This window comes from Rana temporaria, chromosome 1 (assembly GCF_905171775.1).
Source record: "Rana temporaria chromosome 1, aRanTem1.1, whole genome shotgun sequence".
Lineage (NCBI taxonomy): Eukaryota > Metazoa > Chordata > Amphibia > Anura > Ranidae > Rana > Rana temporaria.
Genome location: NC_053489.1, coordinates 209744178 through 209769025, shown reverse-complemented (window position 1 = coordinate 209769025; position 24848 = coordinate 209744178). Strand labels below are relative to the sequence as shown.

General features: G+C 43.9%; 1 protein-coding gene across 2 annotated transcripts in view; it reads left to right on the top strand.

Moving 5' to 3' along the window:
• PI4KA (phosphatidylinositol 4-kinase alpha) overlaps positions 1 to 21811 on the top strand; it is a 163742-nt gene extending 141931 nt beyond the window's left edge. Inside the window, exons 48-56 of one of the 2 annotated variants that reach the window (XM_040348472.1) lie at positions 5123 to 5193; positions 5699 to 5805; positions 6437 to 6541; positions 8719 to 8844; positions 15019 to 15139; positions 18281 to 18440; positions 19037 to 19126; positions 19211 to 19294; positions 21082 to 21811. In XM_040348472.1, the coding sequence (XP_040204406.1) occupies positions 5123 to 5193; positions 5699 to 5805; positions 6437 to 6541; positions 8719 to 8844; positions 15019 to 15139; positions 18281 to 18440; positions 19037 to 19126; positions 19211 to 19294; positions 21082 to 21133 (916 nt within the window). In that variant the 3' untranslated portion in view covers positions 21134 to 21811. The remainder of the gene's footprint in view (positions 1 to 5122; positions 5194 to 5698; positions 5806 to 6436; positions 6542 to 8718; positions 8845 to 15018; positions 15140 to 18280; positions 18441 to 19036; positions 19127 to 19210; positions 19295 to 21081) is intronic. The other variant, XM_040348480.1, reaches the window with a different exon arrangement.
• The last annotated feature ends 3037 nt before the right edge of the window (positions 21812 to 24848 follow it).

Sequence of the window (24848 nt, the reverse complement as noted above, 5' to 3'; positions counted from 1 at the left end):
GTGTATAAAAGTAAAAAAAATTGAGTTTGAGAATCTGTTCCCTATTTTGGTAATTTATTGAATGTACAGACATTTAAATGCTCCCTCTAGTGGTCATCTGGATGTCATGAAATTAGGCTATTGGTGCCATTGCTGACTTGCTTTTGAAGGTGAACATTTTGAGGCTTTCCCAACTACTCAGTGAGTCACTAATCTAGAATAAATATTTGACTTTTTACTGGTTGCATGCTTGTTCCAGACTAGTCACTTGTTGCTTAGCAAAGCAATGATAAAAATTACAATCCCTGAGCACGTTTCTATCCTAAAAGGTATCCTTTAGTGGGGATTAACAAACTCTGTTTCTGTCAGTAAATTTTGTTTTGTGAGAGTGGAACATCAAGATGCATCTCTACTAATCAGGCCCTGCTTATGCTGCATAACAAACAAATATGGCTGTGTTTTATAGAAAAAATTATTTACATTAGGATGATCATAGTGTGTGCGTGTGTGCGTGTGTGTGTGTGTGTGTGTGTGTGTGTATGTGTGTATATATATATATATATATATATATATATATATATATATATATATACACACACACACACGTAACTTTAAAAGTTGTGGTGATTTTTATATGTTATTTTACATTACTGATTTTGTTCTTCTCGACTTGCCCTGGTCCCCAACCTGCGAATCTCAGCAGTATGTATTGGGAACGTTGATTAGGGTAATGGCATTGATCTCTTCTAGTCTCAATTAACATGTTCCAAAAATGTACATGTCCTCACTCTCTGACCCTCATTTTTGCTATTAGGTCTGCAGTTTCTGACGGTTCTTTCAAGCATTACATATATTTAACATTATGTGCAGCCCCTTGGTGATGCCAGGGGCCGCATTTAAGGCCCCCTTTAGCTCATTCGTGGACAACTACTGGGCTAGAGCTAACCCAAGTGGTCAAAAACTGTGCACCTGCCCTTCACTTCACAAGGTAAGATGCACTTGTGAGCAGTTGGTGATTGGGCATACCAATAAATAAAAGCAGGTGGTGCAGCTTTGTTGTGCCTATTCCAGTCAATGTCAGTGGCAAGGAAGGGGGCTACTATATTGCTTAAAGTAAGGTTAAAGCCTAATTTTTTTTTTTAACCTTGAAGTTGTAAAGGCAGGTTTTTTATCTTAATACATTCTATGCATTATGAAAGGAAAAAAAAAAATCTAAAAATCTGTGTGTAGCAGCCCCTCCCCCCAGCACCCCCTAATTACTTACCTGAGCTCCATCTCTGGAGACATGGCAGCGGTTCCATTGGCTCGTGCATCTGTCAATCAAAATCAGTTGGCCAATCAAGGGAGAGAGGGGGGACGGCTGGGGCAAGGCTCTATGTCTGAATGGACACACGAAAGCTGTGACTCGGCTCGGGTGCCCCCATAGCAAGCTGCTTGCTGTGGGGGCACTCGACAGGAGGGAGGGGCCAGGAGCAGCGAAGAGGGACCCAAGAAGAGGAGGATACAGGCTGCTTTGTGCAAAAAACAATGCACATAGGAGGTAAGTATAACATGTAAAATATAGACCAATGTGCCGCACTGTCCACTCTACACAAATTCTGTAGTACAACAAATATATATACATCCAATGCAGATTGAAATCAATATCGTGAATAATACATTCTATTAAGTGCTGACGTGCTAGTGAGATAAATTATAATTTCTGAATCATTTAAGTGTAGTAAACACAAATTATCAAAAAAAGTCCTTATAACATTTTCCATGTAGTTTAAATTTTGTGATCCTTATAAATATTTTTTTTGTAGTGGAAACTTTGTGATGGTGCTCCAAACGTAATCCAAACGTATCAAACTCATGCCCCCCTCCCCCCTTTGTGGTTCTCCTGACCTCACGGCATGTGACCGCATACTTAAGTTTGGTCTAACAATGCAGTTGAACCACCTCTGGGCTCTATGATAAATAGGCTCTGCTGGATCCTGGGTTATTCAGTGATGTGATCCTCGGTACATATATGAAAAGATATGGCTGGATAGTGCTTTATCGTTTTAAACAAATGTATTAAAATATAATCATCCAGGGTACTCACACACTGTGGATGCTTCAGTGCTCCACTCTATATCTGACAGAGATAATAAAAATCCAATAAGGTTGTATGTCCCTCCGCTCCTCCTCCACTGCTCGTGTTGGCATTGGAGTTGCTTCCTACACTGTCCTGTCCACACCCCAATGTGTGTCGACACAGGGATGATGTATTTTCCTCAGGGGGAAACAATTGGGGAGAGAACAGTGTAGGAAGCAACTCCAATGCTAACACGAGCAGCGGAGGAGGAGCATTGTTATTTTGACAACAGGATGAGCTGATATCAGACTACATTGATCAGAGACTGCAGCTGCTGATCGAAAAAACATATTTCCAGTATGTTCCTGTAACGGTCACCAACGTTTACGATCTTCCATTCATCTCGTGGTCGTTCCCTCAGGAACACCTCTCGCGTACGGTACTGTGTCCAGTACATCTCTGTGGAGTTGCCGGCAGATCACATCCTCCCAGCCGAGCATGGTGCGATCCGTCGCTGGTCCCTGATGTTTCTTCCGCATGCCTTGCAGCCTCCTCCCGAACTCCGCTCTCATGCTGGCTGGTTCCCGTATCACTCCTCGGTGGCTGCCCAGATCTTGAATCCTGGTGGTGGTTTGGATGACCTGGACTGCAGGAGACATCTGACTGCTGCCACCACTGTGACGGATCTCAGATACCCCAGGTGGGCACATCCGCCAGACCTGTGTCTCCTGTCCTCCAAACGCACCCGCAGCCTGAAGATTCGCCATATCCAGCCCTTAACCCCTCAATCACGAGACAATCCACACAGGTGTTGAGGGTTAAACATGCAGAGCACAAACTGTTTATTAAAAATCCAAGACATACAGTTTTACACACAGTTAGGGACACTCCCCTTAGCCTTGTCAAAGAAGGGAGGAGGACAAGGAACAACCAATGGGAACTGAACATTTGTACATTGAAACAGGCTACAGATAAACATAATGAGATTATGGTAAGCAGGCAGCCTCTCAATACACATCCCCTGCGGAGATACAGTCCTGATCAAAAGTTTAAGACCACTTGAAAAATGGCAAAAAAATCATATTTTACATTTTTGGATCTTAACAAGGTTCCACGTAGAGCTTCAACATGCAACAAGAAGAAATGAGAGTGAGACAAAACATTTTTTGAGCATTCAGTTTAATGAAAACAACAAATAAACTGAAACAGGCTGTTTTTCAGCTGATCAAAAGTTTAGGACCACACCTCCAAAAAAAAACTAACCCCCCCCCCCAAAACAGAAATCCAACTTCCAAACATGAACTCAGTAATGAGTAGCTCCACCATTATTGTTGATCACTTCAAAAATTGGTTTTTGGCATGCTTTATGCAAGCGTTTCCATGAGGTGAGTGGGAACATTTCTCCAAGAGGTGAAGACAGCCGCACGAAGGCCATCTACTGTCTGGAACTGTTGTCCTTTTTTGTAAACTTCCCTTGCCATCCATCCCCAAAGGTTCTCAATTGGATTTAGATCAGGGAAACACGCAGGATGGGCCAAAAGAGTGATGTTATTCTCCTGGAAGAAGTCCCTTGTCCTGCGGGCATTGTGTACTGTAGCGTTGTCCTGTTGAAAAACCCAGTCGTTACCACACAGATGAGCGCCCTCAGTCATGAGGAATGCTCTCTGCAACATCTGGACATAGCCAGCGGCCGTTTGACGCCCCTGCACTTCCTGAAGCTCCATTGTTCCACTGAAGGAAAAAGCACCCCAGACCATTATGGTGCCCCCTCCACTGTGGCGCATAGAAAACATCTCAGGTGGGATCTGCTTGTCATGCCAGTAACGTTGGAAACCATCAGGACCATCAAGGTTACATTTTTTCTCATCAGAGAATAAAACTTTCTTCCACCTTTGAATGTCCCATGTTTGGTGCTCTCTTGCAAAGTCCAAACGAGCAGTTCTGTGGCGTTCATGGAGACAAGGTTTTTGAAGACTTTTTTTTTGTTTTTGAAGCCCTTCAGTCTCAGATGCCGTCTGATGGTTATGGGGCTGCAGTCAGCACCAGTAAGGGCCTTAATTTGGGTCGAGGATCGTCCAGTGTCTTGACGGACAGCCAATTGGATCCTCCGGCTCAGTGCTGGTGAAATTTTTTTGGGTCTTCCACTTGACTTTTTTGTTCCATAACCCTCAGGATCATTTAAGACATTCCAAATGACTGTCTTACTGCGTCCCACCTCAGCAGCGATGGCGGGCTGTGAGAGACCCTGCTTATGCAGTTCAGCAACCCAACCACGTTCAAAAAGGGATTTTTTTTTGCCTTTGGCATCACAACATGTGACTACCTGACAGAAAATGACAATGAATCCACATCTTTGCACAGATTTGGCCTTTTAAAGGCATGTGGTCCTAAACTTTTCAGTTTAATCGTTATTTTCAATTATTTAAATGCTCAAAAAATGTTTTGTCTCGCTCTCATTTCTTCTTGTTGCATGTTGAAGCTCTACTTGGAACCTTGTTAAGATCCAACATTGTAAAATATGATTTTTTGCCATTTTTCAAGTGGTCTTAAACTTTTGATCAGGACTGTACGTCTCCAGTCCAGACCATTGTCTGTGTCATGAACCAACACAATTAGACACAGCAACATGGGGGGGGGTGTGGGGGAGAAGGCATGTAGCATTACATTACATTATCTCAATGCCAGCTTGTCTTCAGGTCTCCAGTATTCTGGGCCATAATCTGTGGTTAACAGGCCCGCCCACAGTCCCTTCCAAAACACACAGTGACAGTGGGTTCTGTCACAGTTCCTATGTTAACAGAAGTTAATCAAGCGTTTGACTTCCGGTGAGCAGGGGACAAATTTCAATCAGTCTACAGCCAGCTTACGAAGAACTAATATGGTTGTCCCATGTTGTACATAAAAAATTACAAATTACACATAGGGACTAGGTTTTTAAAACATTAACACACACAAAACGACTTAAATCATTCTAATCTGGTTTTCATGTATATGTAAAATGACGTTAAATAGGTTAGACATTTGTCCCCTCAAAAGGGAAAAATATATATTTTTTTACAAAATACCTTTGCCATGTATTTGCAGTGCGGCAAAAGCGCCATATCTGGCAAAGTTCAAGGTGAAGAGATGTGGAGTGAGTGAGCTGGAGAAAGAAGGTAAGTGTCAATTACTACAGTCACCTGTTTCGACCTTTTAAGCCCTGTACACACGATCGGATATCTGATGGAATCTAATCCGATGGATTTTTTTGTCAGATACCCGATGAAGCTGACTTTCATCAATCTTGCCTACACACCATCGGTCAAAAATATGACCGTGTCCAAACGTGGTGATGTAAAACACTACGACGTGCTGAGAAAAATTAAGTTCAATGCTTCCGAGCATGCGTCAAATTGATTCTGAGCATGCATGGATTTTTGACCGATGGACTTCCACACAGACAATCTTTATTTTTCTATCGGTTTTTTATCCATAGGAAAAGTTTAAAACATGTTCAATTTTTTTTTTTTAACTGATGGAAAACAAACCGATGGGGCCCACACACAACGGTTTGACCGATGAAAACAGTCCATCGGTCTGTTTTCATCGGACAAACCGATCGTGTGTACATGGCTTAACACTTCTACTTATTATGCATGCTGCACCCTCTTTCTTTCTCAGGCCTTCGTTGCCGCTCTGACTCCATAGATGAAAGTGAAGAGGAAGGTGCTGATAAAAAAGTTTGCTGGCAGGCAGCCATATTTAAAGTTGGCGATGACTGCAGACAAGTGAGTATAAAATATTTGATAGGCGTATTGATAGTGTCTTAACAGACATAGGGGATGACCCAGTGGTGTACAGACTTCCCATTGGAATAATAGGGGGGCAATTGGATTTGTGAAGGGCGGAGATATTAGAAGACTTGGTGAAATAAAGTATAAGCCTTACCAGAGCTGCTGGGTCAGGGCACTGGGGCCCACTATGGGCAAGTGCAGCTTGGGGCAACTGTAAAATAAAAATTGTAATTAATGCATCCCAAACTGCAATAAACACTGAGTTTGGGTAGCTGTGCCACCCCTGGCGACCCTGTTATAGGCTACAGCCTATGCTTTGCAGAAATTTGCTCTTGGCCACAGCAGACCAGGAACTTGATTGAGCTCAGATATCTCACTGAGGTACATGAAACTGGTGGTTTACATTTCCAGCATCTACCAAAAACATACTATAAGTTTTGGGTAACCTAGCTTTTTAAATAAGGTAACACAGACGGTTCCTTCCCTGCATAATAAAAAGCTGTATAGCTGTAATTCACAAACCAAATTAATTCTGAGACAGAATTTGCAGAGAAAGCTACAAGCAGGCATTTTTAGATTTTTATTCTTTTGAAAGACATTTTGTGACTTGTTCCTCCTATTATAGGACATGCTAGCTCTGCAGATCATAGATTTATTCAAGAACATCTTCGAACTTGTTGGGCTCGACCTCTTTGTCTTTCCATATAGAGTGGTGGCAACAGCTCCTGGTGTGAGTATATCATCCAGCTTGAGATCTGTTTGGTGTATTTTTTCATTTATTTTTTCTTGCTGGTTGTTTTTAAACTATATTCTAAAATGCAGCATGTTTTTATGAAGGCCACAGATAAATCTTTTTCAGTAAATATAATCCTGACGCATGTTCTAATGTTATAGCTTTAAGTAAAATTTATAATTGTATGGATTTCTGCATGAATGACTAAATTGTGATGTGGTCTTCATCTAATTGATAATAAATAACGACTGTCTTATTTGCAAGGTAAACAACATCTTATATTGTCGTGACTTTAGTGAGGAAAACATTTTACGGCTTAATCACACATAGTATGGTGACCTTCATTTTTTGATTGGGTCACTTTCACACTGGGGCGATGCTCGCGTTAGTGGTTAAGCACTGCTCATTTTAGCAGCACTTTACCACTGTTATGGCAGCGCTTTGGTGCCACTTTTCAGGTGGTAGTGAGGTGCTTTTAACCCCTAAGAAGGGGTTAAAAAGGGGTCAAAAGCGCCCGTGATGAGTCGCTTCCGAAGTGCTTTTTAGGCGTTTCAGAATCGGTGCCCATTCATTCCAATGGGCAGGGGCAGTGTGAGAGTGGTGTATACACTGCTCCTACACCGCCCCAAAGATGCTGCTTGCAGGACTTTTTTTTCCTATCCTGCAAGCGCACTGCCCCAGTGTGAAAGCACTCAGACTTTCACACTGATGTGGCTTGAGAGGCAGTTTTCAGGTGCTGTTTTTAGGGCTAAAATGCCTGAAAACTGCCTCAGTGTGAAAGGGGTCTAAGGGCTTGTCCTTCTAGGACTGCCGATAGGGTAGCTTGGGTAGTAAACAATGCCAGTGTTCGGATTACAAAGAGAAGATACTCTTCGCTTACCATCATTTAGGATCATAAAGCAATAAACACACATTTTTATTATGCCCACCAGGCACCCAGAATGATCAGCTTTGCTATAGTAGGAAAGCGCTCCTCCACCTGCTTCCCCTGGGTGTGAGCGTGCGTTCTACGGAGCAGAAATTACGTATAGGCCATAGCTCCGCCCAGCTTGTTTTGTCAAACCAAGTTTGATGAAAAGGCTTTGATAGTGGTACACCTAAACGTTTGAGGAAATTGTGAAAATAAAGTGTGTCTATCAAGTTCAACTCTTCAGAGTCAGTTCACACTAGGGCGACACGACTTCCAGCGCGACTTTCAGAGGCGACTCCGACACGTCTTGAGCATGAACCACAGGGCGATCTGGGGCGATTTACAACACGACTTGAAATCGTCTAGAGGACAGGAGACTTTCCAGTGGCCAATCAAACAACAATCAGCTCTAGGGGAGGGAGGGGGGAGGGAGAGGTTTGCCTGAGAAATGTATGTTATCTTCCTGGAAAGTCGCTTCAGTTAACACAGTGATCAGACTTGGATCAGACTTGGAGGCGACTTCCATTGAAATCAATGGGTACAAATCGCCTACAAGTCGGATTGAAGTAGTACAGGAACTTCTTTTGAAGTCGGAGCGTCTCGAGTCGTGTGTATTAACACCGCTCCCATTCACTTGCATTGTTTTTCTCGACAGCGCGACTTGGGACGACTTGAGGCGACTTCAAGTCGGATCCCAAGTCGCCCCAGTGTGAACCGGCTCTTACAATTACTTCAGTTTTGATTTACATGAAACAAAACAAAACTGCTTTCAAATTTTTGTTAGTGTTTGTTTATTTTTAATAACAGCAATCAAAGTATTTTAGTAATTGTTCACATCTGCACAGTTAATTCTAGTGTATATAATTATTTTTGCCATTTTGAACATTCTAAAATACAGAATTCCATCCAAATGTTATATGACAAATCTTTTCAGTCTTGGATCAAAGGTCCTGACATTTTCTTGTCGAATTTCCCTATACAGTTGAAATTGTATAAACCCCTCAGTGATTGCAAACTGTCCAAGTTGCTCAGTAAATGAATCCCGACCAATTAAACTCCTACTAAAGTTAGGATGAGATTTTGATGTCGGTGAGCAGTGTTTTTGTTTTCTCCAGAAACAACAGCATGTACATTTACAAAGAAGTTCAACCTATCCATCCAAACTACAATGTTCTGTTATTGTTGTGAGACATCTAGGTGGTTGGCAAACATGAATTGCAACAGTGCAGATATATGAATCTCACACTTTTTTGTTGTATTGCAGTGCGGGGTTATTGAGTGCATTCCAGATTGCACCTCAAGAGATCAGCTCGGCCGTCAGACAGATTTTGGCATGTATGATTACTTCACTCGCCAGTATGGGGATGAGTCTACCCTAGCATTTCAGAAGGTACTGTTTCTAAGTTAACGTTTCCAATACATTCAATTGTATCTGCACAGGTTGTCATTTAAATTCTTCTGGTTTAAGTATTATATATCTCTACAGAATTTTTGATGTGTGCTTTTGACTTGTATTTGATGTGGTTTTTCATGCTTGCACTAGTTATCAGCTGATTAATGAAATACCTATTGTAAACATAGTCAAGTCAGTAGGCAGAAGCTGCAGTATATAATTCGAGATTTTCCTAGCTTGTGACGGAAAATATTGATTATATGAAGACAGGAGGCGAGTATCTTATGCATTATCTTTCTTTAATAATGCCCATAGCAGAAATACAGTAAACATTTATTGTAACTTAAAAGAAAAAATTCAAAGAACTACCCTTCCCAGCAGTCCCTGGGCCAGCGTAGCCCCTCCCAGACCGTAGTCTATATAAGGGACTGTCTGAGGTAACCTATTCCTCTTTCTTCATGCGAATTAGTGTAAACAGGAACCGAAAGTCCAATTAGACATCTCCGCGGCTGCCGGGAACCTTCCGACCGGAACACAACATCTGAATCTGGAGGAAACGAAAGGACAAGGCCAACACAGACCAACTTCATCCGGACCAACTTCATCCCAACGGGGACTATAGGAAAACCAAAACCATTCGGAGCCGACCGGTCAGTCGTCTTCAGGAACATGGACCAACGGATTCAGTCAACGGCATCCCGACTCCGGATCTGGAACGTAGTAGGAGCCTCCATCTGCGGTGAACTAAACCCATGGATCGAAACGGAACAGCAATCCCGACGGGGTTAGTGAAAACGAACTGCCGGGGCGTACCAGCCTCCGACTTGCAGGGTGTGTGGTTCAACAGTCTAGAACGAGAGAGAGACAACCTCGTGACAGGGTTGGGTCGGGAGGGAAGATACTCGCCTCCTGTCTTCATATAATCAATATTTTCCGTCACAAGCTAGGAAAATCTCGAATTATACCTCAGACAGGAGGCTCATATCTTATGCAAGTTCAAAGCTATAACAATGCATATATAGATGATAACAAATGAAAAAACTACAAAATTGATATAGATATGTGTTCCTCCGATCCAAGCAGAATTGGCAGAAAGCAATCGTGGTTACCAGTCTGCCGCTAGCCGTAAATCCTATAGGGAGCCGCCCGGGGTGATGACCTAGGAGCCACCGCTCCTCTGGAGGGGTGGGCGCCCAACGGGGTTACGTAAGACCCTGCCATTTCCATGATTGATCGTACCCCTCTGGCTAGCGTAGCTGAGGAAACCGGAAACTGAGGTTTAGCGTAGGAATGAGGAGTAGGAAGAGATGCGAAGATCACAGTGGGACCGTGAAGGACTAAGAAATCCGTAGACAACGGAGTACGATGTGCGGGGAAGAACGGGTAGAAAAAACCGATGAAGTCCCGCCGCTGTCCTACGCACGACGGAAAAACCCTGACTCTCCGAGGCGGGATCCGACGCCTGGAATGGCCAACGTCGTGACACCCGATATGCGTCTGACGGAATCAGACACGAGGGGGCAGTAGCTCAAACGACAATAACCTCCGACAGAGTGAGATTGTCCCCCCAGTCCTGGCGCGTGGTCAGGACCACTGATCACCTCCCAATAGCGTTGATACCCTGGGTGTGATGGGCGTTGAAACTTAACGCTTACTAAGTCGGTACACCATGGGTGTTATCCCACCGGTAGTAAGTCTACAAGGGAGCGGTAGTCCGAGTTCGCAGTGCGGAAGGTGCAGGGGAGCTATAGGACCTCCCGGACTCAAACGAGTCCACCAGGTAGTTGGTCATCTCAGACGAACGCCTTCATGAGGTTAACTTGTCGTTGATCACCAACTAACCCAGAGTCCTCCGGATGATCGAAATGTATATCTAGTCCCAAGGCCTAGATCAAGGCAAGTGGAACCCCCGTTATAAAAGAAAAGGTCGCTGTCCGTGACCGACACCCCGAAAACCCAACCATGCGAAGAGAAGTAGGACGTGCGTCGTGAATAGAGGGTGCAGATCCCCGTACAGACTGGGGAGAGAAAGGATCCCATAAGGGAGCAAGGGCCAGGAACACTGACCGGTGCAGTCGTCAGTCGATGGAATTGGGCGGGTAACGAGAATTCCAATCTAACACCATAGCGGAAGTGCCTGGGGTACATTTCGCAGCTGGAACGATGTCGCGTTCCAGGCAGAAATGTCAGAGATCTTGCTAGATCTGTTAGGATTTTGGGTCAAGGACCCCCCAAGCGAAGGTCGTACTGGACCGCGGATACGGTGTCCATACGCAAGAACACACCGTAGGTGGACGTGTGTGGCATTAGAGTCCTGATGGCAAGGCGGTCGTCAGGATTTCCACGTGTGAACGTGCAGCAGAGACTCCGCTGTGGGCCACGCCCCTCCTGTGGACGAGGGACCGCATCGAGTACCCCAACCGAGGTGGTTGGCAACCTATTCCAAGATGAATCCGTCGTGGAGTTGCAGGTGGACCTGCCGTGCCGTCTGTCGACCTGACGTAGCCACCACCGTAGTTCAATTATGGCTTCCGTGTCCAGAGTGACGACGTCTGCACAGTGAAGCTCCTGGCAAAGACGTAGGGACTGAGACTCTGAAGGTCTCGATAGTGAAAGAAGCTGGACAAATGGCCTGGATTAACGCCAGAAACAGGCCAACCAGGCGAGCCAGTCCGCATAAGGATACCCGTCGTTAGCCCAGCACGATACTGACCTCGTGCAGATGGCGGCCAAGTGGTCATGGGTAGCCGAAGGAGCACTAGGTTGGTGTCCACCAAGAACCCTAAAACTCTACCTCCTGAGATGGGGAGAGGATAGATTCCCCGTGATCTATGGGGGACTGTCCCGGAGGCGTGTTCGTTCGCCAGGCGAGGGGTACGAGCCATTAAGAGTAGGTCGTCCAAGTAGATAATCAACCTCACCCTTTGTGTCGCAGAATGTCGTCACTGTATACGGTAATTACGAGAGATTTCTCAAGTTACTACCGGGCGATAACCGCCCTCCTTTCCTGACCAGGAAGACGTTGTTGGGGAAACCCGGGGAGAGCGGGTCCGTCTCCACTATCGTTTGGGTGAACCAGAGGCCCTGCAATTCGTTGTCTATTAGGGCGGTGTTCAGGTCTGAAGACCGAGGAAAGAGGGACTAGGTCCATCTCCGGTCCTATAATCCTGATAGACCGGCACTGTACCGTGTTAGACTTTGATGACGTTTGGGCTCATCCGGGATGGAATAGAGACCTACCGTCTTGGAATATCTTAATCAGCGTGATCCCGACTAGCCTGCCCTCGGTGGTCGGACCGGGGTCTGATTCGGCTAGGTGAGACAGCTGGGGAACAAGCCACGTTAAGATTCGAGCGGCGGTGTCCAGTCGGACCCGTAGTGTCCACGCATCCCAGGAGGCGACCGCCCGTTGGGCCCAGCCCCGATTTGGGAGAGGTCAGTCGGCTGTTCAGCGGCATGGCCTGCTCAATAAGGTGTGGGATGATGGTGATAGGTCCCAAAGATCCAAGGCCCTGGTCTGTATGATCCGAAGGACCTCTCTATTCCCAGCTTGGGGGATTTCCCGTGTATGGTGGGATACCCCCAGGGTATGGGGTTCACCTCGGGAGTGTGCACAGCCATAAATGGTAAAGGAAGGGGGTTACGCCCTGAAAATGATTCGGTGAGTTTTTCGACCGATCTCCGGGTCCATTATGTGATATATTGGATCACCTCGGGCGGAGGTGCCCAGTCATCGGAGTGTGGATGGCATATCGCCCCCGGATCTATAATGGCTCTCTACGAGAATCCATAGAGTGTCACCCTGGGAACAGGGTTGGCGTCGTCATAGAGCGCCATGTGCCCACTGCCCTAACACTCATCATCATTCTCATCATCTACAACCTCAGACTCAAGGTGTTAGCCGCCTCAGACTCCGCGGACAACTCTGGAAGAGTCCACGAATGGGTCTGGCTTAGTCCGTCTAACGGATCGCTGCCTCTGCATGTGCATCTCCCCGAGGCTCGGGGGTCGGTCGGAGTCTGGGAGGGCAGTGGGTCGGCAGTCCGGGTAGGGTACTGCCTGGGACATATTATTTACTTCCCCTGTCGGGGAGTCAAGGGCCACAGAAACGTGGCAGCGTTTTGGAACGCCCAGCCCTTCTCAGGGGCGGTAGACCGTTGCCGGATGGTCCGGGCATATGGTGTGCAGGCGGGGGTAACCGACGCCATGGTCGTAAAGATTGGTCTACCGATCAGTTTTGGCAACTGTGTAACACTGTTGAGATTTGGCCTCCTAGGACTGTGTCCACCCTATCCGGGGGACCGGCATGAACAATGCCATGATATTCATTAAATTGTAGAATCTTTGTACAATTCAATACAATTTTTTATACATATTTGTATAATTTATTTATATAATGAATATATAATTTGTATAATCCATCTATAATTTATTATATGTAAAATTGAATAATGGATTTAGTTATATATTATAAGTAATAATATATATTAATAATAATATCATTAATAATAAATGTATTTATTCATTCATTCAATCCTTAGATAGTTATTTAATTCATTATTTATTAGGAGTATGTTGTAGGGAATAAATTCCCTGGAGATAAACATGCTATAATTTCTTTATTTAATTTATTGATTTATTGATCTATCTACATATTGATTATTTATTTATTAGGATAAATAAGGTATATGTTCTAGGGAATAAATTCCCCAGAAATATAATTTGAGTATATATTGAATTATTTATTGTAGATTCATTGGAATGAAATATATATATTTATATATATATATATATATATATCTGAAAAGATGTACTGCCATCTAGTGGTTGAAAGCATGGTGAAAACAGCAGCAGGTTCCTGGCTACGACACCGCTGGGAAGGACATCCTGCGGTGTGAGGGGAGCCTGACGAGATTCTAACTCCAGAGGCGAAGTCTCGCGAGACTACGGCCTCTGGAGTTCTTATTGGCCCGAGGTTGTGAGGGACGGAACGGTCGATGAGAACCGTTCTCCCCCGTCTCGCTCTCGATACCGAGAGAGGCACCGAAAGAGAGGAGAGGAGCGGCCGCGGCAGAGACCCCGCCCCCCACCTGAGCGCGCGAAGGGGAGCGTGGGGAGGGAGGGGGGTGGGTTTTTGGGGGGACAGTTGCCCAGGCATGGCGCCCGCCGAGGGAGCGAATGAAAAACAGCGCGGATCCCGCACGGACGCCGCAGTGCTCCAACGTCAAAGAAAGGGAAAAACCCGAGCAAAGAATCAAAGAATTGGAAACAAACAAACGTGGCCTCTCAAACATATCTGCCTGACACCGGTCCGGTGTCAGGCAGACAGAAATAAAGCGCAGAAACGGGGGATAGCAGGGAGAACCCCCAGTATTCCACATCTTCCAAAAACTACAGAACAATCAATTCCGACAAAATACCTGACACCGGGGCATTCGGTATCAGGGAGGAATTCCAGGGAAACTCCCCATGTTCCACAATACCTCAAACATATCAGTCAAGACTGAACAAAATCACCCGACACCGGGGCACTCGGTATCAGAGACCATATATACAATCAAACAATAAAGGTACATGAAACACCTATCTTGTAAATAATAAAGATACAAGAAGTACCTATCCTGTAAATAATAAAGGTACATGAAATACCTATCTTGTAAATAATAAAGGTACATGAAATACTTATCTTGTGTGCTCTGCCATGAGCAGAAAGAAAGAGGAATAGGTTACCTCAGACAGTCCCTTATATAGACTACGGTCTGGGAGGGGCTACGCTGGCCCAGGGACTGCTGGGAAGGGTAGTTCTTTGAATTTTTTCTTTTAAGTTACAATAAATGTTTACTGTATTTCTGCTATGGGCATTATTAAAGAAAGATAATGCATAAGATATGAGCCTCCTGTCTGAGGTATAATTAGAAATTACAGTGGCTAACTGAAATCCCTGTCTTACGTTTTGTATTTATTGCGGATTATGTATATGTGAATTTGATGCAGCGGCTAGGATTACTGGTACAACAGTAATGTCCTGGGTTAAGAATCAACTAGAAACCTACGTGTATGTGATTTCCATGTTCTTCCCAAATGTATTTGCTTTATTTGGTTCCTTTGGTTTCCACACTGCAAATTTTGCTAATTTGTAATGTGGTTTTATTCCTTGTTCTCTCTTTATAGGCCCGGTATAATTTCATCAGGAGCATGGCAGCCTACAGCCTACTGCTCTTCCTACTGCAAATTAAAGACAGACACAATGGAAATATCATGCTGGATAAATTGGGTCACATCATCCATATTGGTAGGTTTTCTTGTCAGATTTTTATTTCCTTCATTCATCTCTGTGTTTTTTTCCCCTTATGGTCAAGCTACATTTTGTGATATCATTTATTAGCAATTATTTACTGTGAGTAGTGGCTAAACAGATATAAAAAATAGGCTTTTTTTGTGTTAAAAGAGAAGTCCAGGATTTATTTTATTTTTTTAAAGAATCATACTTACCTAGGTGGATGCAGCATCTTTCCCCGCCGGCTCCAAGACTGAGAACCGAGCAGTCAAATACTGCTAATTGCTCGGCTCTCAGTGCTCTGTGAGCAGAAAGCTGGTAACTCTCTGCCAACCCCCCCCCCCCTCACGCTTACTGGAGCACTGGGATGTGAAGGGGGTGGGACCGGCCCTGTGATGTCACTGACAGTGAGCTTCAGCCCACTGTCTGTGATGGCCTTTCTCCAGCACCTAAGCTTGTATCTAACATGGTGATGTTGTTGTCCTCCCTTTCAATAGTCATGTCTTCGGGCCTGCCTTTGACACTTTCATTATCAATGCCACTGGCGCTTGGAGTGTGCTACTGCCTCAACACAGCAGGCATGTAGACAAGGTGGCTGAACCACCCTTCTTTGCTACAGCAGTAGTACCTTGAAGGTAGTCACAGCTTACCTTCTGGTGAGGCTTTAGATCCCAACGCAAGAGGTAATTTTTTCTCTGTTCAGCCTCCCACATGAAGGTGCGCTTCCACTTATAAATGGAGGGCTGTTTGTCCATCTTGCTGGGTCTTTTGGTAGTTTGCTGCCTCGGAATTTGGGTACTCAGATCTCACCCTATAGCCTCCACTCTAGACCCATAAGTCATGCACCTCCTTCAGATGCCGTGTACACTACACTGTTTACCTTTGTGATTTCTCTGATTGGTCATCTCAGTGTTGGTACAGAAGCCACTCAGGTTGGCTTCATTGGCGGGTAATGATCACAGCTGTTGGCAGAGGGGGAGCAGTACACAAGCAAGCACAAATTTCCCAGTACTCTTACCAGCTAGTCTGCAAAAATAAAACAAATTGACCCTATCTAACAATTCATGTTTAAAGGGTTTTTGTTGCACACATTTGCAAATATATGTAAAAGCCTCAGTGCCTACGTCAACGCTCCTCTGTGTACTGCGGTCCTAACGCTATATTTTTGAAAGTCTCCAAATTGGAGTATATCTAGCAGTGAATAATTAGGGGCAGGTTACATTGCCTGGTGCAAAGATTAGTGGAGTCCCAGGGAATATGCTGCTGTTTGTATTTTGGCCTTTCTTCTATCTGGTCTTGTCCAGCATCTGGCCCTGAGTACTTCTAAGGAACAAGTTTCTGCTTTGTCCATTCTCTTCTAGAAACCTCTCATTATACAATCCATAATAAAGACTTTAGTGGGTTGCTATAAATCTCCCAGTTCTGCTTCCTGTGTCACCTTAAGATCTCAACCTCTCTGTACTTCAGAGACCCTCTCTTTGAGCCAATTAGAGAAATCCTCTTGGAAGACCTCCACTGTAAGGTTTCCTTCCTGGTGACTATTACATCTATTAGGCCTGTTTCTATGCTGGTAGCTTTCTCTTGTAAAGAGTCTTTTCTTATTTTGCACAGGGACAAGGTGGTCTTTTGATCAAGACCTTCTTTACTCATGGTGGTTTTTCTGGTCCTCCTCAATAAGCATATCATCCTTCCTTCCCACTGTCCTGCTCCAAAACACACCAAAGACATTTCCCTACATCGCTTGGACCTTGTAAAGCTCTACCCTTGTAGAGGACATTCGGTCTACCGCTTCTCCCCACCATTTTAGGGTGGATCAGACAAGTTACTTCCAGGGCCCACACCCTTGACAGAGAAGTATGGACCCCCCCCTCTAAAGTATACTTAACGAGGAGGATGCAGCATCGGTCCACAGCCGGCTCTAACACTGAGAACACAGCGATCTAACACCACAGATCGCTCGGTTCTCACAAATACTGTTAGTCAGCAGCCGCTGAGAGGCTGAGCTGGGTCCTGGTCCAGGTACGTGGGCCTGTTTCTGACTTTCGACCAGCTTTTGTGACAGGACATAGGAGTGCAAAAGGAACTGCACTCCTGCGATCCACAGGAGAAGTACTTCTCTTTTAAGGAAAAAGTTCTCCCAATTCCTATTCCAGATTCTATCAGATCAGGTGTCCCTTTCACTTTCCAGCATCAAGCATCTATATCCCAGATTTGCAAGGCCACCACCTGGTCCGCTGTACTCGCATTCTCAAGGTGAATGTTCAGGCCTCGGCTAAAGCAATTTATTGCTTGGGGACATCCCATGGTCTGTGTATGCGAGTTCTGTTCTCTTTGATATATAGTGTATTTTTACCCTCCCTGCCCCCACCATTTTTTTTTAAACCCCTACTTACCTGGTAGTGAGTTCTGTACATTTCAGACACCCACCCAGTGGATCCAGCATTGTCCAGCTGGGACCCTCTTCTCATCTGGCAGCGTTCAGTCCCACACCACCATGTTTTGGTGTGACACCATCGCAAGTTGTTCCAGGTTCAGCCAGTGTGCCTTTTAATGACATGCCACTAGTCTTGCCCCCTCCTTCTTTACTTAATTAAAGTCTTTGCCTCCTGGGATGTGACATGCATATCCCAGGAGGCCAAGGCAAAACGGTGCACGTAATTCGCTTATAAGATAAAGAAGGAAAAAAAATATAGCGATATTTGTGTTAAGGGGTGGAGAGGAGGGATTATTTATTTGAGAGTGAAGATCCGCTTTAAGATAGTGAGAATTTATACTTGCCTGTAAATCCCTTATCTTGGCGTACAGGGAACAGGCTCTTCTCCTTCATCTGTGGTCACTCCTTATTGCTTGAATAAAAATTGGAGTCCCAAGGAATGGGTGGGTTTATATGAGCCTGAAATAGGGCAGCCCCTAGCAAAGATTTTTGTTAGTGTCCAGTCGCCTGCATATAACCCATGGTCTATAAATGCGAGTCCTGTGTACTACACTCCACGCTAAGGAATTTACAGGTAAGTGCTCACAGATGCACCATAATACACTGCAGCACCTGCACAGATGCATCCTAGGACTGCACTGAGACTGCATGAAGTTTGAAAAGTATGAACAGGTCCTTCACATGCCACCTCCTAATGAGCTGCTACTTCTTTCTACTTGCAGATTTTGGATTTATGTTTGAGAGCTCTCCAGGAGGCAACTTGGGATGGGAACCCGATATAAAGCTGACTGATGAGATGGTGATGATCATGGGAGGCAAAATGGAAGCGACACCTTTTAAGTGGTTCATGGAAATGTGTGTGCGTGGCTACCTAGCTGTGCGGTGAGGTCTACTTTTGTTTTTCTTCTTAGTCAGTACCTTTCAATCCAAATTATATTTCTGGCTATGAAATCCTATTTGCACCTCGACAGTGAACCACATTTAGAATAAAGGAAAAAAGCAAGGAAACTTTTGTATATTTGAAAAAAAAAAAACACATTACCCTGATTAGATATGTATGTCAGTCTTTTCTGTCTTATAACAAAGCAAGGATAATTTGGATATTGCAAATACTCTACTCCAGATACCTGTGTCTTTGTGCCCAGACAGCTCTCCATAACATATCCCTGAATATTTTAATTGACATACTTTGCAGTTGTTAAATATTTTAGTACTTCTAAGACTTTTTGTCACCAAAAACAAAATCCTTGGAGTTAGTGAGGCTGTGCGCACCTCAGTACTGTAACTTGATGTGCTGCCAGCAAGTTCCCAGTTAGCTGCTTGAATTCTACTTCCCAATGGCAGCAACACAGTTCTATTTATTAGTTTATACATAAAGATGTCCTTTTGTTCTCTACTTTTAACTAGCTTTAGTTGTTAAAACTTTGGAATTATAAAAGACGTTTTAGAATGACTAATGTATACACTTTGACTTGCAGGCCATATATGGATGCGGTAGTATCATTGGTAACCCTCATGTTGGATACAGGACTACCATGCTTTCGTGGACAGACCATTAAGTTGCTTAAGTGAGTTTCTGGCTACATGCTAATTTTTAGCAAACAGATGTTCTCGGACATTTGGTCACATCTCCCTATTTGTTTCGAATACAGGCACAGGTTCAGTCCCAACATGACAGAGAGAGAAGCAGCCAATTTCATCCTGAAGATCATTCAGAACTGCTTCCTAAGCAACAGGTTTGATATCTTTTTTTCTATCCCGGAAAAGGCTTTATTCACTAAGCTATGATAGTGAAGGGTAAAAAAGAGCTGAAAATAACAATAACTGTGGCAAATAACACATGCATTATATATAGGGTGGTCATAGAAGTCTAATGATTGTTTATTGTGTAATGTTCCCACTGAAAGTAATGATGGCTTCCTGTTAAAGTTTACATAGCTCAGATGAAATTTAAAGCGGTTGTAAACCCGCATCAAAAAAAAAAAAAAAATTTCTCCTGCAAGGCAAAAGTCATAATGAGCTAATATGCACCACATATTAGCTCATTATGAAATACTTACCTCGGAACGAGGTGTGTAGAACTTACCTGGTCCACGCCGAGCGAGATATCATCTTGATTTGGCGTGTCTTCCGGGTATCGCCGCTCCAGCGCTGTGATTGGCTGGAGCGGCGATGATGTCACTCCCGCGCATGCGCGCGGGAGATTTAAATTCGGCAAGGTCCGGCGGATGCTGGTCCTTTCGCTGTAGATCCCCCCTGCGCATGCGCCGCTGCAATCAGCGGCGCATTGCGAGGGGAATATCTCCTAAACCGTGCAGGTTTAGGAGATATTCTCCTTACCTACAGGTAAGCCTTATTATAGGCTTACCTGTAGGTAAAAGTAAAAAAAGTGGGTTTACAACCACTTTAAGCAGTTTTTCTCATCTTGAAATAAAGCTCAACCCCTTTCTCACTTGTGATCTCTGTATTGATAAAGCCACTTAGCAATGATGGATTGCAGGGCTCTGTGAACCACATTGTGTGGTGCTTGCAGTACCTGCCACTGCATAATAGTCCTTTCTGTTAGGTGGTTAGTTTACTAAGGCTGGCAATAGACAAAGCGATTTTCTTTTCTGCAGGAAAGAAAATCGTTTGATTCCCCCATCAACACAGACAGTGTTAACATGGGAATCCCTCCTGCTGACCCATTGTGTTCTTGGGATGGGGGAAAGCCATGCCTACTGCGAGAACACAATAATTATTGCTAGTGGCTATAACAGACACTAATAATAAACACATGTAAAATTCGCCAGGCTGATTGTACCCAAGTTGATTGATCGATCGATCAACTTAGGTACCTTCAGCCGTTCCCATACATGGTTTGAACCGTCTATGGCTGGCTTGTAAAGTCAGAAGGTTTTTTATCTTAATGCATTCTATGCATTAAGATAAAAAGCCTTCTGTGTGCAGCAGCCCCCCTAATACTTACCTGAACCCCATCTCAAATGTATTGAGCCAATGAGAAGAGTGAGGGGGCGGGGCCCGTCCACGGCTCCGTGTCCCCACGGCTCCGTGTTCCAATGGACACACAGAGCAGCAGCTCAGCTTGGGTGCCCCCATAGAAATCTACTTACCGTAGGGGCACTCAACAGGAGAGAGGGGCCAGGAGAGCTGGCGGGGGACTTGAGAAGAGGAGGATCAGGGCTGCTCTGTGCAAAACCACTGCACAGAGCAGGTAGGTATACCATGTTTGTTATTTTTAACAGAAAAGTTTTTATTTACCATAAACAAAAATAAAAAAAACTCTTAGTGCATGTTACATAGCAACGTAAAAGTCAAGCAGTTAAATCCAATGATGTGGAACCTTACAGGTTGAAAATAGAAGAATATACCAGTGAGGTAGTACAAAAATGAAGAGGGGGGGGGGAGGAATGGGGACAGGGGTAAACGGGGTATGACGAGAGTCATGCCCGTCTGCTTGTTGTTTTTTTTTGTGTTTTGTTTTTTTCACATTACAGTGTCTTTGTTGTTTTCTATCTTACAGGAGCAAAACGTACGATATGATCCAGTACTACCAGAATGACATCCCATACTGAGATCCTTTTGATCTAGTGCACCCTTGCCGTGTTCGTAGTGAACTGTAGTCTCCAGTGTCTCTAGTCACACCCTAAATCCAGAAATTCTTGGTATCATTGGATAGTGTGAAGTGTAGGGACAGCAAGACTTGAGAGGCGAGTGTGACAGAATGCTTCACTTGTGGCAACAAGTGTTCTATTTCTAGCACTGGTTCTTCATATTCCTTCCATGCAATATACAAATGACTATGAAAAAGATGAACTGGCTGTAGTTCCGCATTACAGACTGAAGTGCAATATATCTTGTTGCTGGGTTCCTATAACGGCATGTTATTTTGTAAAAGTGGCCTTGTGGAGAAACAATATTTTATTTTATTTTATTTATGCTGTAAAACGCCACTATTATCATCCTTCCCAATGAAAACATATTCGCCAGTTTAGCAGCACTTTGATTGGTCACAGGGACATTCTCACTCAGGACTTGAGCACCTACTGTGTGCTTCTGTTGGCGTAAAGTAGCATGAATAATGGGTGAGAGCACGCCAGCGGTTCTTCCTGGACTGTATTGCACTGCGCCTCCAAACCTAAGCAACCCACTTCACACAGGATAGATGAAGAAAGTTTATTTCCTCTTGTGTGTGTAAAAACTTCCAAATGTGTATTTAATCTGTAAACTGTAATTAAACTGTTACATATTAGTGTCCTTTGTATAAATGGGGTGGGGCTTTCTGACTTTTTTTATGTAATTACAAAATATTTCATATGAATATTTAGCATTTTCTTTTTTTGTATACTCACAGTTGGGTCCATATATATTTGGACACAGGCACAATTTGCATACCTTTTGGCTCTGTATGCCACCAGAATAAAATTAAAAAGAAACAATCCAAATGATTTTGAAGTGCAGACTTTCAGCTTTGATTCAAGAGATTGAACATAAATATAAAGTACAAATTTTAGGAACTGACACCATTTTTATACACCGTCCCCCCCCATTTTCACGGGCTCAAATGTAATTGGACAAATGAATATAATCCTAAATAAAATGGTAATTTTTAATATTTTGTTGAGAATCCTTTACTGGCAATGACTGCCTGAAGTCTGGAACCCATGGACAAATACTGGGTTTCCTCCTCTCTGATGCTTTGCCAGTGTCTAACTTCAGCTGTCTTCAGTTGTTGTTTGTTTGTGGGTCTTTCTACCTTTTATATTTGCTTTCAGCAAGTGAAATGCATGGTCAATTGGGTTGAGATCAGGTGATTGACTTGGCCATTGCAGAATATTCCACTTCTTTTCCTTCAAATGCTCCTGGGTTGCTTTTGCAGTGTGTTTTGGATCATTGTCCATCTGTGCCACTGGAAGCCATGCATGCCCATGCCATCACATTGCCTCCACCATGTTTTACAGATGACGTTGTGTGCTTTGGATTAAAGCTGTTCCAAGCCTTCGCCACACTTTTTTCTTCCTATCATTCTGGTACAGATTAATCTTAATAAGGAAAGTGATGGTCAGCACTCAAGATGACATGGGGGATGGCTATTCTTAAAGTGGTTGTAAACCCTAAAAAAAAAAAAAAACCTGCAAGACAAAGGTATAATGAGCTAGTATGCACAGCATACTAGCTCATTATGAATTGCTCACCTTAGATCGAAGCCCCGCATCGGTCCTCGTACCCCTCTCCTGCCAGCGACATCGCTCCCGGCATTACTTCCGGGTATCCTGGGCTCCGGCGCTGTGATGACGTCACTCCTGCGCATGCGTGCGGGAGCCGAGGTAACGGCACAATCACTGAAGCAACAGCACGTACGTGCCATTGCTTCAGTACGCATGTGCCGATGTCATCGACACATGCAGATACAGGGGACTATCTTCTAAACCGTGCAGGTTTAGGAGTTTTTCGGAGTAGCTACAGGTAAGCCTTATTAAAGTGGTTGTAATGGGTTCACAACCACTTTAGTAGTTGTAATTCCTGTTAAACCTGAGAGTGTGCACTTTCAGCCCATATCCATTATATAACTATAGCTTGAATATGTTTTAAAAAATACCTGGAAAAAAAATTGTGCCCGTGTCCAAACATATATGGGCCTATTACATTACCAGGCAGATGAAAGGGAAGGGCAATACAAGCATATACTGAACACTATATCATGTGCATTTCAACAACAATGTCACAATGGTAAGGTCCCATACAATCATATGTTGAGAATTCTATTATAAGAAATGTGTTAAAGTGGATACCCCCTTTTTGCTCTGCTAACACTCATTAAAAAAATAAAAGCCTATAGCCAGGTCACGCAGATGCCCCCCAGAAAGGCTACATCACCAGTACCTGGGGCATGGGGGGGGGAGGGTACTATTACACTCAACTGCGGGGAGAAAAAAACGTTCTCCTCACTTACAAGATCTTGGGGGGTTCTAACATATGAATGTAAGCTGGATGCCAATAATATATATTTTTTTAATGCTGGCATGATACTAAAAATAAAATGATCCAGTGGGATTGTGCCAATATTTAAAAAAGAATGTCATTTTATATGGGTAAGTGTACTTGCTTTCTTATGTATGTACTTTTACATTGCGATGGTGAGTTTTTAAGGGGGGGTGTCCACTTTTGGAATAGTTATTCATCTCCTGGCTTATAGAGTTGGGCCTATTTGTATTTCGTGATTAGTTTCCTTTCGGGACTAACCCTTACAAGCCAAGTCCCAATCCCCTTTAGATTCTCTCTGTAAGCTAACCTATTGAAAAGTATTGCGACGCCTGCCTTTACACGCACATGAACTTTAATGGCATTAAAGTGGCAAAAATGGCAGTCTTAGTCCGTAGGGTTCAATATTGAATTGTACCACCCTTTGTAGCTATAACAGCTTTGGAAAGGCTGTCCACAAGGTTTAGGAGTGTGCCTATTGCAATGTTTGACGATTCTTCCAGAAGCACATTTCTGAGGTCAGGCACTGATGGACAAGAAATCCTGGCTCACAGTCTCCGCTTTAATTCATCCCAAAGGTGTTCTATTGGGTTAAGGTCAGGACTCTGTGCAGGCCAGTCAGGTTCCACCCCAAACTCACTCATCCATGTCTTTATGGACCTTGCATTGTGTAATCTGTGGGTTTAATATCCAGGTGCTTTTTAGTGGACACTTTTGTTTATTTGATGAATCTACTATTCTACAGAAACCACTATACAGTTTGGAGCAACTCTATGCATCCACTGGTACAGGAGACCCATTTATCTCTTAGTCATCCTAGAGGTTTTCGTTCAGACTTTTCTCAGACTTTGAAATCGGCGATTTCAGATGCAACTTGAGTCAAAATGACATAACAATGGAAATGGCATTGTTTTCAATGGTGTCTGTTCACATCACATATCCATTTCCACACTGTATTTCAATTATTTCTAGCATACTCCTATTACTCTGAATGATCTTGAGGTTTATGGACTTTCCTTGTGAAGTTCCACACACATTTACCTCCTGGAATTCTGTGACACATATTCACTATATTTTGTTGATAGGCACTGTTGTGGCACAGAGCCTGCCTTCTAAACAGATGTGCTGAGAGGAGGTGGGCCATTACAGGAATCACTGCTTAAAGGAAGGAAGGAAGGTACCATAAGATATATAGAAACTGAATGTAATCGGCAGTGGAGAAACGGCAAATCCAAGTGGAGAGATGGCCAGCAGACAGGCAACACTCGCCAAGATTTTCAGGTAAGCTTATACTGGATTGTCGAAAGT